This window comes from Hydra vulgaris, chromosome 06 (genome assembly GCF_038396675.1).
Source record: "Hydra vulgaris chromosome 06, alternate assembly HydraT2T_AEP".
Lineage (NCBI taxonomy): Eukaryota > Metazoa > Cnidaria > Hydrozoa > Anthoathecata > Hydridae > Hydra > Hydra vulgaris.
This window is the reverse complement of record NC_088925.1, coordinates 5,361,864-5,376,466: the sequence shown is the minus strand read 5'-3', so window position 1 is coordinate 5,376,466 and position 14,603 is coordinate 5,361,864. Positions and strand designations below refer to the sequence as shown.

The following is a 14,603-nucleotide window of genomic DNA, read 5'->3' as shown; positions in this document are numbered from 1 at the left end:
ATCTTTTTTGTTAACAGAAAAATATGAATAACCAGTATGTTAATTATTATTATTTGTTTTTTTTTTTTTTAATTTTTTTATTTATTTGTATTTCTTTAAATAAACTAAAAACTCATTAAAATCTAATGAAATATGGATCAAGTTGGCTATGTATTTTTTTGGCTCTTACATAAAATTATGAAGCAAAAGTTTGAGTTCTCTAATGAAAGAAAACCACGTTTTCCAGCTTGTTTCCCTTTTTTTTTAAATTCTCTGATCTTTTCAAAACTAAAAGATAAAATGATTTTTGTGACCCCTACCTCTAAATAAAACTTCTGAGTACTGCGTAATGTGGACTTCAAATAGTTGATAGCTACAGAAAACCCAACGAATGTTGGAGTCCATAATATTGGTAAGGTCGAATATTGCTCCATGCAGAGCCGTGGCTAGGCTCCTCAACAACCTCAATCGTGGGGGGGGGGGGGGTCATAAAGTTGAATAAAATTTTTTTTTGTATTTTTTATAATATAAATATTTAAATATATATCGTTACTGTTACTTTTAATAAAAAAATTTGGCACTTTAATTACGATATTACCTAAGTTATGCGAGCGTAAAAAAGCAACAATATTTTTAATTAAAAAAAAAAATTGTTTAACACTCCCGAGGTCCGAATTTTTTTATAAAACGTGAACTTTATTAAAATCTGTCAAACCGTTAATGAGAAATCATTTAACAGCAGCATATCGTATGAAAAAATATTTTCTCTAAGTCGCTTATTTTATGATTATATGCGAATATATTATGTGTTTGTATTTAGATTATATATTTGAAGGTTATTTATTTATAAATTATAAATCGTTTTTTATTTTCGGCAATTCACAGTTTATCTTGGTGCTAAATGTTATTACTTTTGCATTAGTACTATGAAATAAAAAGTATATTATTTGTTTTGATTAAATCATAGGCATTGTTTTTAAAAAAAGCATTGGAAAACTGTAAGGCTTTACATTTGTTTCTTTTAAGTATATATAATTAATAGTCCGTAATGAACTTTTATTTTGCATTTTTGAATTAAATGTGGTTTTAAAAAGATTGAAATTGATTTTCCATACAATTTAGAAAGAAGACGATTTTCACTGAATTATTTTAACCGCAAGATGAAGAATGGAGAAATATCTTTGAACGAACATGTCTCATATATTTTTGTTGCAAACTTTTGGGATAACTTCTTCACCATTCCAACAAAAAAATGAACTCTTGGGAAGGCTTATCAAAAATTACTTAAAGAACACGAAACATGCAGTGCACATTTCAAGTGCTTTGAACACTGGATGACTTTACGGAAAGGTTAACTGATTTTTCTTTTAATATATTGCTTTGTTACTTTTTTTTTTCTTAATCTTTTTTTTTTCTCAGTTTCGGTAATGCAGGCATTGCAAATCAAACTACCATAAACGAGCAACAACAAAAGTTGCTTTATAAAGAACGGATATTTTGGAGGACTATGTTAGAAAGAATACTGGACATTATCTTATTTCTTTCTTCAAGAAATCTTGGATTCCGTGGTTCAGACAAAACCATTGGTTCAAAGAGCAATGGAAACTTGTTTGAACTATATGCTAATTAAGTACGATACCGTTCTCAATTAGCTTATGCATAGAATTTAGGACAAAGAAACCAAGGAGCACTATTTGAGCAATGACACACAGAACGAGTTGATTAGACTTTTAGCCAAGGAGATTGTATCCAAAAACCTTTCTGAGGTAAAAAAGGCAGAATACTATTCTATTATTTTAGATTGTACGCCAGACGTTTCGCACAAAGAACAGATGAGGATTATTCTGCGATAAGTAACATATACTCCTGGAGTATATGTTACTGATCGACATTTCCGAAAATTTTTTTGGATATCTCACAATAAATGATACCACTGGAAAGGGTTTTTGGATGGATTTTGAAATCAGACAAAAAATTGGTATCTAAATATTTTAGACTGTCGAGGTCAATCTTATGATAATGGTGCTAATATGAAAGAAAAAGTAAAAGGTGTTCAAGCTTGGTTTCTGGAAATGAATCCTAAGGTCTTATATGTTCCATGTGCTAACCATTCACTCAATTTTGTTATTGTTGATGGTGCACTGTCATCAATCAGTGCAATTTCTTTTTTTGGTGTTCTTTCAAGGTTATATACACTCTTTTTAACGTCTCCTCGATGGGAAATTTTAAAATTTGTCTTTGGCAATTTCTACCAAACCACAATCAGATACCAGATGAGTAAGTAGAATAAACTGTGTTAAACCACTTTGCTATTATTTAAAAGAAATCTTAGAGGCACTTGAAAGATTGGAAGATCATGTCTTAGAAAACATGCCTTTGAGCTGGGATAGCTCAGTTGGTTAAAGCGCTGCTAAAAAGTTCTAAATAATTATTGCCCGTAGCAGGAGAATTGAAGGTTCAAATCCCGGCTCCACCTACTCTGAGTATGTATAGTTCTTTGGTACGAAGGGAACTCGTCTCGGTTAGCTCTGCTATTACGATGTTTCCTTCTCGATTAGTAAATAAATAATCTAGTTGAGTAAATAAAAAATTAGAAAAGAGAGATGGGGCAACAGCCACAGATGTACGATCGCTGACGGAATATATTAGAACATGGCCTTTATTATTATCAATCATTATTTGGTATGACATTTTATTTCAAATCAACAAATCAAGCTTCTACAGTCTTCTACAACCTCTCTCGACATATTAACTAGTGAAATAAAGGCAACAAATGCATTTCTTTATGAGTATCGCAAAAATGGATTTTCCAACGCTCGTATTAAGGCATCAGAAATTGCAGAAGTATTGGGAATTAAAAAAATTTTTCCGATAATGCGTTCACGAAAAAAAAATTGATTTATTCATACGAGTGTATTGATTACACTCGGTAAGTTGAACATCAGTATAAAGCAGATTTCTTTTTGCACTAATTGATATGTCAGTTGCATCAGTAAAAGAGCGTTTTGAATGTATCAGTATTGTCACAAAGCTTTCTGACTTTTTTTTTTACCAATCTGAGAGTCTTATCAAAGCCTGTAATGAAAATTCTCTGCCTGTATATTGCAAAAGTTTATAAATGAAGCTTGTTGATATAGATTCTGAGGATTTGAAAATGGAGTTAAAACGATTTGTTATAGTTATAAAGGAGGAAAAAAATCTAGTTATTGCATTACGAATCATTCTTACTTTACCAGTAACTGTTGCAAGTGCAGAACTTAGCTTCAGCAAGTTAAAATTATTTAAAACTTTTCATCGGTTAGTATAAATAATCTTGCTTCACTATAAATAAATACATGTAGCTGTATTTCTTTGTATCTTTAAATAGGTCAACAATGGTCAATGAACGTTTGTCTTCCTTAGCAATGCTGTCGATTGAGAACGAGATTGTTAAAAAATTAAGTAACGAAGGCATAATAAGTGAGTTCGCAAGCATGAAAACACGTCGCAAACCCTTTTTTTCATGGTTTGCGACGTACTTGTATTATCTGAATCGACGTAAAAATATGTCCGACTGTTTCGGGGTTATCTGTAAACTTTATCTAGGAACTTTTTATAGGAAAAAAAAATATTGGGACCCTAATGGCTAGCTTTTTTTTTTTTTTTGGAGGGGGGGAGGGGGTAGAACTACTTGCCACGGCACTGGCTCCATTTTAATTAACCGTATTGCAACTACTTTTATCATAATTAACATTGAAAAGCTAATTTATACAATCATAGTATTGAAAAATGTTGAGGATCTCTATTGCCTGAACCTCTTCATTTGAGTTTTTCAGTATGTGAACACCTATCTAAATGTTTTCTGAATCTGGAGTATCTTGTGTGGAGGCACGAAATTGCAGTCTATTATTAGTTTTTATGATTAGAGACTTTTTTGCTCACAGGTTTGCTTTGTAATTGTCAATGCGAAATAGTTAATGCTTTTCTTTTAACTTATCTAGGATTTTATTCTTAATAATATTCGACTGTTTTGTTTAACGCTTACAAATCGAGCTGAAAGAAAATTATTAGCATTGAATATTATTATTGTTGAATATTATTATATTGAATATTATCATTAGCAGCATTAAGAGTACTAATTAACATATTAATAGTACTAGTTGATTACATGCGCTTTCTATTATATGTTTTAGCACAAGAAGATGGTTCAATGGTGATGCTTCAATGATGATTCTTCAATGAAGATGCTTCAATGAAGATGCTTCAATGAAGATGCTTCAATAATGATGCTTCAATGAAAATGCTTCAATGGTGATGCTTCAATGGTGATGCTTCAATGGTGATGCTTCAATGGTGATTTTTGTTGGTTATTACCTGTGTAATAATACAGTAATAATCATTGTAATAATAGCAGTAGTAACAACAAAAACAACTACAACTATAATAATAACAGTAGAAATTTACAACAATAGCAATAATAAAAAAAACTAGCAATAAGCAACCCTTAATAGGGGTTATGAGTAATTAAATCATTAACAGCAAAAACACATTAATAACTTGATATATTATTTAAAAAATTAAATACAAATTTATCTATAAATAATATTTTAACTTTGACTCCCTATCAGCAATATCATTGCTTATAGTTAACGACATAAAGACCGCAGTAACATCAGTTAAGTTCTTTTTAAAATCTGTCACAACACAGGTACCAGAAAATGGAAGTCAAGTAAAGTCTGCAAAAATCTAAAAAAAAAATTAAAAAAAAGTTACAATTTTTAATTAAAAAAGTATTATTTGCATTTTATTGTTAGTAGAATAAGGATAATAATATAACAGAAAATATAAAGAATAAAAAATAGCTATAACAGCCTAGGTCTATCAACACAAAACACAGCAACAATAGTGCATAGCATAAAGTATTTGTAAGCACACAATACTGTCTCCCGAGTAAAAAAGTTTTATTAATTTTTTTTTTTTTTTTTTTTTTTTTAAGGTGCCCCAAGAAGTCCTTACGGTCTTGTCACAGAACACCGCGGAAGTGCATTCAACCGGGAAGTTCACGCCTCCTTCCTTACCGTGACGCGAAAATTTGTCTATAGCTCGTTTCGAACCTGGATCTTATTTATATAATTCTCCCTCTCATCTAAAAGAGAGAGAGGGAGAGAAAGAAAGTTTTGCAAAGCAGCATGTTAAAAAAAGTAAAAAAACACGCAATAAATAGTAGTAACTGGTTTTATTATGTTACATGTAAACAAAATTATTTTTACCTTTGTTTTAAATTCCAGCACTTCTTAATTAAGCTCCAGCTTCTCTCTAACTGTTGACTAATGATTAATATAGTAAATTTCACATCATATTAAATTTACAAAATTAAAACCATGTTTCAACAGTAAGCAAACTAATCAAGTGATGACAAAGGCAACTAAAAAAAAAAAAAACTACTATTTTCAAGTTGCCTATTAATATTTACATTAATAACTTCTTTGAGCCTAATATTATCCACTTTAATTTCACTATTATCATTAAACATATTGCCAGTAACCAAATACGCCATCGCCTAGGGGCCCCGCAAAAAAAGGGGCCCCAAAATCGAATTGCAACAAAATTAAATTTTAATTTTTGGAAAGTGCATACATTTTCGTTAAAAAGTAATTGTGTAAAAAATTTTACTTTTTTATTTTTCTAAATATTTTCATGATTAAAAAAAAATAAAACATTTTTAGACGAAAATTAAACAAAAAGCATTTTGCAACATTTTGTTAAATAATAACTTTAACAAACAATCAACTCAACAATTTTATTTAACATTTGACATTTTTTCAATAACATTAAGTTTTTTTATTAAAAGTTCAACCAAGTACCTTCTAAAATATTATTTTCTAGAATTACTTGGTTCAACTTATCAAACCAAGAAAATAACTATAATTAGGGCTGTTTTATTAATTAATTAAGGTTTACAATAGTAGTAAAAATTATTTATTTGCAAAACAGCCTGATTAACTTTCCAGATTGATATTAAAAACGGTAAATAATAAATTTGTTTTTTTATTATTTGTGCATAACGTTATAAAATATTCTATTTAAAATAAAATAAATGCGTTTATGTTAAGAAAAATTTTGCACGCTTTTAAGTAAGATTATCTTAGTAATTGAAGAAAGTAATTGTTTTGAATTTTAAATTGCGTTAAACTTAAGCGATATTTTGGACGCTTTTAAGTAAAGTTATTTACTTGGGAAAAAAGTACGCTGGGAAAAAAGCAATCATAAATTTTTAATATTTGTTTTCCTGTTTATTTTTAACAAACTTTCGCTTACTTATGTAGACTATTTTACTTAATTTTAATAATAAAAATAGTGGAGTGTTATCTATTAGTAAAATCAGTGCTCCTAAACAATAGCAATTAAATTAATTAAATGCTTTCATTTTCAGAACCTTTTAACAGATATGGGAAGAAGCTTTGAAAGTGGAGCTGCAAAAAAAAAAAAGAAAAAAAAGAGAATAGAAAAAAACATAAAGAAACATCGAAAACTTGATAGTTTTTTATTAAAAGCAGAATGTCACCAATTTTTCACCAATTCACCAATAATTCACCAACTTCAGCTAATCTTGCAAACTGTGGCATAAGTAAAGAGGTAAAATATTGGATTTTTGACTCAATTAATGAAACTCAAACTTTAAACAAGCAATAGGAGCTCAATAAGGAGAGAGTTTGTTTCACTATCGATTTGCCATTGAACAGGAAAAGATCCAGGACTTTGGGAAATTCTTTCAGCTGAGGATACACAATTTTGGATAGAGAACGGTCCGTTAAAATGTCAAAATGCAGAATATGACTTAAAATCCTCTAAAATGATGTATCAAGATCGTGATCGATATTACTCAAAAAGTTTGTTAATGGGGAAAAAAGTAAATGGCGAAACGTTTAATAGAGAATGGCTCATATATTCCCCAGCATTAGGTTATGTATTCTGTTTTGTCTGCAAGCTTTTTGAACCCTCAAAATGTGCTTTAGCTTCAACAGGATATAAAGATTGGAAAAATTCAGGGGCATCAATTCAGGAGCATGAACATTCATCAGACCACAGAAAAGCTTCATAAGCATACTTTCACAGAAAAAATAACAAGGTTTTTTTAAATGATCAACTTCTTAACGAAATTCGCAAAGAAAAAAAAACTACTGGAGAGAGGTTGTAAGAAAAGTTATAGCTGTAATTTGCACATTGATTGAAAGAAACTTAGCTTTTAGAGGTTCAAATGAAAAATTTGGGTCTGAGAGCAACGGAAATTTTATTGGTCTGCTTGAGTTGATTGCTCAGTTTGATCCTTTATTGGCCAAACACATAAAAAATTATGTTGACAGTGGTTCTGGAAAAACAAACTACAAAGAATACATGTAATGTATTAACTGTATTGATGGCAAAAAAAGTTTTGCAATCAATCAGAGACGATGTTTTAAAATCTAAGTATTATGGATTACCAGTAGATTCAACACCTGATGCGAGTCACAAAGATCAACTATGTGTGATCTTGAGTTACATTGATCAAATTTCTAATGAGCCTATTGAAAGATTTGTCAACTTCATTCGCATCGATAATCACACCAGGGAAAATTTAGCAAATGCAACCGTGGACTTTTTAAACGTTAAATTGAACTTGGAAATCAATTGAGGGAATCAATTTTTTTGGTTTTGTTCAAAAACTGTACAATTTTTTCTCTGCTTTTACAAAGTTGTGGCGTGTTTTGGAACAGTTTGCAAGTATTTCATTGAAATCACTATCGAATACTCGGTGGAGCGTTCATGCTGACTCGGTCAAAATCATTCACCAGAACTACAATAAATTAGTGAAAGGATTGGTCAAAATCAATGAGTGTAAAAGTTTTGAAACACAAAACAAGAGCTGCGGCTGGAAATTTACTATCGAAAATGGAAACTTTTGAATTCGCTTTACAAACAATAATATATGGGATCAAATTTTGCAACGAATGAATGTTGTTTCCAAATCAATTGCAGAGTGCAACTATTACTCTAGATACATGAGCTGAACTTAATTTATCTTGGAGATTATCTTCTTTGATTAACTAACACATTCAATTTAATAGAACAAGATGCAAAATTACTGTTACCAGACATAGATTATTTACAAAAGAGACACCATAATAAGAAAGCGCTACTCGGTGAAAACCGATCAGAAGAACCTTAATTAAATCCACCTAAAGAGTTTAAGACAAACGTTTTTTTAAAAACTATCAATAATCTTACTAGAAATTTAAAAGAAAGAGCTCAATGCTATCTGAATGACAAATTTGTATTTTTAATAGACACAAGATTCAACAAAGATAAGCTGAAGACATGCGTTAACTGTCTGGTGGAAGATTACACGGAAGATATTGATGATAATTTATATGCAGAAATTGAACATCTACATCTGTATTTGAAAGAACATTTTAATACTCAAGTTCCTGAATTGTCATATTTGTTTTTGTACAAACTTATAAAGGAAAAACAAATAGAAGCTACATTTCTAAATACTGAAATCATTCTTAGGATTTTCAAATGTTTCATGATACTCAACTGCTCTGGAGAAAGGTCATTTTCAAAATTAAAATTAACAAAAAATGATTTCCGATTAACTATGTCACAAAAAATGTTAAACAATCTTGCATTATTATCAAGCAACGCAGACAAAATGAAGTCAATTATTATAGATTCATTGATTAAAGATTTCGTTAATGAAAAATACAGAAAAAAGATTATGTAGATTTTAAAAAATATATTTAAAAAATTGAAATAAAACTTTTAATTACGTTAAACTAAGATTATATTTCTTTAAACTAGCATATTACTTCTAAATATGGGGCCGCAGGCTTTTCTTTGGCCTAGGGCCCCTAAAACTGTAAATCCGGCTCTGCCAGTAACATTACTATTGTTAAAGCTGAATAATAAAAAAATGTAAAAGAATCTTACAAATTGTGATCTTCTCTAATCTAAGACTACATTTAAACTTAAGATTTATTGAAATCCATATCTTTTTATGTATATAAACATAAGTCATTTAATAAAAATATTAAACAATATTTATTTACATCAATTATTTTTAATTTAACAAAGAATCTAGACTACAATGCACAAAATTATTAAAGTTAGCGATCAACAAATTACTGACTGTAATTTGTTGATCACTTTTGTGTCAACAAATTACAGTCAGTTTTCCATGTTAAATACATAAAGTATATATCTAATATAAAATAAATCCAATATAAATAAATAAAAAAATAGTAAACTTACTCAAATCAGGACCAGTTATACTGTGTGAAATGACTAAAAAACGCTTCAGTTCTTTCCGCTAAAAAATTGCACTAAAAAATAGCTTTCAGCTCTTTCCAATTGCACTAAAAAAAAAAAAAAAAAGTTGCTTAGCTAAGTTGCCTAGTTCTTTAGAATCTGAAAACAAATAAGTAAAAAACCAAGAACAAACAAACATTTATTTATTAAAACTACTATATTTAAACAAATTAAATTAAACAAAGAACAACATCAATTCTCCTTAAAGGCAAAAAAAAATTTTCAGCGAAAATTTGTTTGGAGACCTTGCTTGTAAAACCGTGTGAATAAGAAACACATTTAGAAAAGCATAGAAACTACTTAAAAATGACATATGCAACATTGAAGTTTAGACGTAAACTAGACTAATTATTAGTAGATGTTTTTAAAAAATTCATACAAATTTACAATACTTTGTTCTTCTATATCGCATAAATCCATCATATGATAAATATGAAATGAAAAAATGTAACGAATAAGTAAACACAAGGAGAAAGACATCATATATGAATCGAAAATCAATGCATTAATAAATTATTGTCAATAGCAATATGTCGTTTAGGGAAGTGCTAAAAATAATACAATATATCTAATAAGCTATATCTGCATTCATAGATTCAGTCATTCTCAAACACAAAATGCATACATATAAACTTTTATATTATAACATATATATATTTATATATTAGAATATAATAACCTATATATATATATATATATATATATATATATATATATATATATATATATATATATATATATATATATATATATATATATATATATATATATATATATATATATATATAAATATAACCCTGACGGAAAAAAACACATACTGAAACTTTTTAGTCCCTGTGTAATAAGTAAAAAGTTCAGTACAGGAAGTAATCCACTGTTTAGGGTGGTAGTCTTCCGATAAAGTGATAGAAGATGGAACTGGAAAGCAATTTTTTATACCAAGTAAATTGGCCATCTTTTGGACAGGGCAATCATTCTCCAGCTTCAAAACTGTTACACGAGTGGTGCGGTAAAATTTCCAAGTATGTCTTAGAACTATCAAACAAAATAAAAAACCTTGAGGATAAAGAAAAAAATTATTTGAAAATCATTGATTTACCTATGTAAATCAAAGCAAAATATAAATTCAGCCAATATTGCCAACGAATGGGTGCAAATTGTTACAAAAGGTAGCAAAGTGGTAAAAAACCACCTGAACAATTAGTGGTTGCTAATGCAACCATAAATGAGCTTTATGATAGAGAGAAGAAAAAAAGAAATTTAATTGTTCTTGGAATCCCAGAATCAACTCATGCAGATTTTTTAAATAAGAGAAATGAAGATGAAAAAAAGATAAGCAGATGTTTTTGATTTTATTGGCTAAGCAGATATTAAACCAGTTTATACCAGAAGACTTAGGTCAAAAGGCAAAACAAAGCCTGGTCCAATTTTAGTTGAACTAAATGAACCATCTATTAGAAATCCAGTTTTTTTAGCAGCAAAAAAGTTAAGAAACAGTATCGATCATAAACAGATTTAAATAAGTCCAGATCTAACTAAGGCCGAAAGACAACTCGATCTCCATCTAAGACAAGAAAGAAACAGGCTTAATGCAAATCTTTAAACAAACTCTGCATTTCGATATGGTTTCCGTGGTAATCAATTGCAAAAGTTCAAGAAAAATCAAAACTGTACTTAAAGCACCTTTATCACCTGAAAGGATAACAGAACTAAATTGTATATATCTGAATGCTACCTCACTCGAAAATAAATTAGATGAATTAAAGGTTGTAACTAGTTTGTATGGTCCTAAAATTGTTGAAGTAAGCGAAACATGGTTCAAAAATAACTCAATTGTAAATATTCCTGGGTACAATATATACAGATATGATAGAACTGGTGATCGTAGAGGCGGCGGTGTATGCTTATATATAAAAAATTCAATAGATTCATACGAACTGGTCGACACTGATTTTAGTATTGACAAAATAAAACAAGTTTGGGCAGTAGTTTATTTTGGCCAAGATAAGTATCTAGTTGGTTGTCTATACAGACCAAATTACTTTGTTGATATGGTAGACTTTGACAATATTTTTAAAATAGCAAGAAGATATGTTGATGTTAATGCCTTTAAAGATGTACTAATTATGGGTGATTTCAATTTCCCAGCTATTAAATGGTCAAATGGTAGTATAGCATCAATTTCAAATGACAGTGGCATAGAACATAAATTCTATAAAACTTTAAGTGATACTTTCCTCTATCAACATATAAACATACCAACTTTTTATTTGGCTAATGGCTCAACCTCAAATATTCTAGATTTAATATTCACAGCAGAATCTGGCAGTATATATGCTGTTAATCCAAGTTTTGTGCTTGGTGACATAAACAAAGGTCATCAAATTATTTACTTTAAATTCGTCTTAAAAAAAAATGTTAGCAGATTAGCTTGTAGTAACTTAAAGTTTTTGCATAGCAAAGCTAAATTTGATAAAATTTCTGATTTTATGTCCTATACTAATTGGGTGAAGTTGTACGAAAACAAGATAGTGCAAGACATGTACAATGAATTAATTTACTATACCACTGAAGCATGTAATTTGTTTGTTCCAACCATAGACATTTTACGAACCAAAAGCTTAGCAACTCCTTGGAATAATAACGAAATCAAGCAGTTAATAAGAAGAAAAAGAAATTTAAGATACATAAATTGTGCTCACAGATGGAATGATGTTAAACTGACCAAAGAATATAAACATTTATGCAAATTAGTTAAAACAGAAATATACAATGCTCGACTTTTATTTGAAAAGAATCTAGTGTTAACCTCTAAACTTAATCCTAAACTGTTATATAAGTATTTAAACAGTACAAATTCAATAAAAGACTCAATAAAGGCCATGAGAATGCCTGATGGCGATTTATCCCATGAACCAAATAAAATTGTTAACTGCCTAAATAAACATTTTCAGGATGTCTTTACTATTGAAGAAAAAGGAGATCTTCCACCTTTTTATCTCGAATTAAATAATGTAATTAAATTTGAGGAAATTGAACCTGATGATATTAGCTTTGAGTCAGTTTTATTCTAAACTTAAATCATTAAAAGACAATAAATCACCTGGGGCTGATAAACTTTGTTTAATAGTCCTCGAGAATTGTGCTACATTGTTTACTTTACCACTAACTCTTATATTTAGAGAATCACTTAAAACCAGTCAACTGCCAATCCAGTTCAAGTCAGCAAATGTAACACCTATATATAAAAAAGGTGACAAAACAGTGGCCAGCAATTATCACTCTATTTCACTAACTTCTATTCCTTGCAAAATATTAGAATCTATTATAAAAGAAAGAATTGAAAAACATCTCAACGAAAACAATTTACTAACCATCCAACAGCATGGTTTTGCAAAAGGAAAGTCTTGTACCACAAATTTGTTAGAGACTCTTGACTTTATTTCTTTGTGCAACAGTGATGGTATACCTGTTGATGTAGTAATGCTAGACTTTGCTAAAGCTTTCGATAGTGTTCCTCACAAAAGACTCTTTGCTAAATTAAATGCATATGGTATTAATGGCATAGTTCTAAAATGGATAGAAGCTTTTCTAAATAATAGAAGACAAAGAATAGTTCTAGGTGAAGTTGCTTCTGAGTGGGTTGAAATTTTTAGTGGTGTGCCACAAGGCTCTGTTATTGGACCCTTAATGTTTATTATATACATTAACGGTCTGCCAAGTAAATTAATGGATAAATGCAAATTGTTTGCTGAAGATACTAAGATTTTGTCCAAGGTACTTTCTGATGAGTGTACCTCAAGTCTACAGAGGGATTTAAATACATCATTTAAATGGACAGAAGACTGGCTTTTAAAGTTTAATGTTGATAAATGTGTAGTAATGCACTATGGAGTAAACAACAAAAAGAATCCTCTATATATTAATGGCATAAAACTACCAGAATCAAATAGCGTAAAAGATCTAGGTGTAATATTTTCTAAAAATCTCAAGTGGAAAGATCAAGTTATTGCTCCAACAAATAATGCAAATAGAATGTTAGGTCGAATTAAAAAATCGTTTGCAAGATGGGACTGTCATTTACTTAAATTACTATACGTAACCTTTATTCGTCCATTTCTAGAGTTCTCAGTTCCAGTATGGTCCCCGTACCAAAAAAGTGACTGTAAAGTAATTGAACAAATTCAGCGTCGAGCCACCAAACTGATTCACAGGTCACTGTTTTAAGTATTATATGGAAACAACAAAAAATCTGCAAAGGCATAATTTCTTTTACAATAGAACGGCAAACTTATGGAACTCATTGCCTTTAGAACTAGTAAAATCATTGTCTGTAAACTCCTTTAAAGCAGGATTCGACTGTTGGACGAACAACAATCGATTGAAGCGGCTGTCACAGTGTGCTTAAAAGCATTCTCACTGGCCAATCCAGTTACAGCAATAAATACTAACTAACTAACTAACTATTTATATATATATATATATATATTTATATATATATATATATTTATATATATATATATATATTTATATATATATATGTATATATATATATATATATATATATATATATATATATATATATATATATATATATATATATATATATATATATATATATATATATATATTCAAAAGAAAAGTGCATAATTATTGCATAATTATGCAAGCCTTGCTAAGATCTAAGATATGTTTGAAATCAATTTCTTTGAATCCTTGTAAGTTAAAAGTTTGTTATTATCATTTTTCTAATTTAATCTTTTTTTTTTACAGAAAATTGTTTTAAAAATTGTTTTGAAAAAACAAAAAAATTTTTTAAAAAAACAATTTTTTTCACTTAACAAATATTTTTAGTTTATAACTTTTTAAGAAAATTTAAAATTTAGTGGAATTCTTAATTATGCATTGCATAATTGGGTGGAGTGATTTTCATACTTTTTTGGAAATTCAACTTTAGTAACCCGGGAGTAAGTTTAACGGGGTAAAATATGAGCTCATGAAAAATTTCAGCTATCCAAAATAAAAAATGGCAAGCTTAATCGACTTTGAAAAAATGCGAAAAAACGCAATTTTTCTTAATTTTCACGTTTTTCTTCAATTTATGAAATCAATTAATAAAAATAGCAAAACCATTCAAAAGTTTATTTTTTCAAATAAATTTATTCATAATGAAATGGTCAAATAAATTAATAATAAATTATAAAAATTTTATTTAATATAATGGTATATAAGCAATATACTCATTAAAACATTTAATTTATTTTTAGCAAGTTTTTATACCTCATTTTAACGCATAT

The 14,603-nt window shown here is 28.9% G+C and overlaps 1 protein-coding gene across 1 annotated transcript; it reads left to right on the top strand.

Moving 5' to 3' along the window:
- Positions 1-10,928: 10,928 nt before the first annotated feature.
- LOC136081141 (uncharacterized) lies at positions 10,929-13,533 on the top strand. The gene is made up of 2 exons (XM_065798434.1): positions 10,929-12,364; positions 12,489-13,533. Exons 1-2 carry the CDS (start codon positions 10,929-10,931, stop codon positions 13,531-13,533), a joined length of 2,481 nt encoding a protein of 826 aa, XP_065654506.1.
- Positions 13,534-14,603: the final 1,070 nt, after the last annotated feature.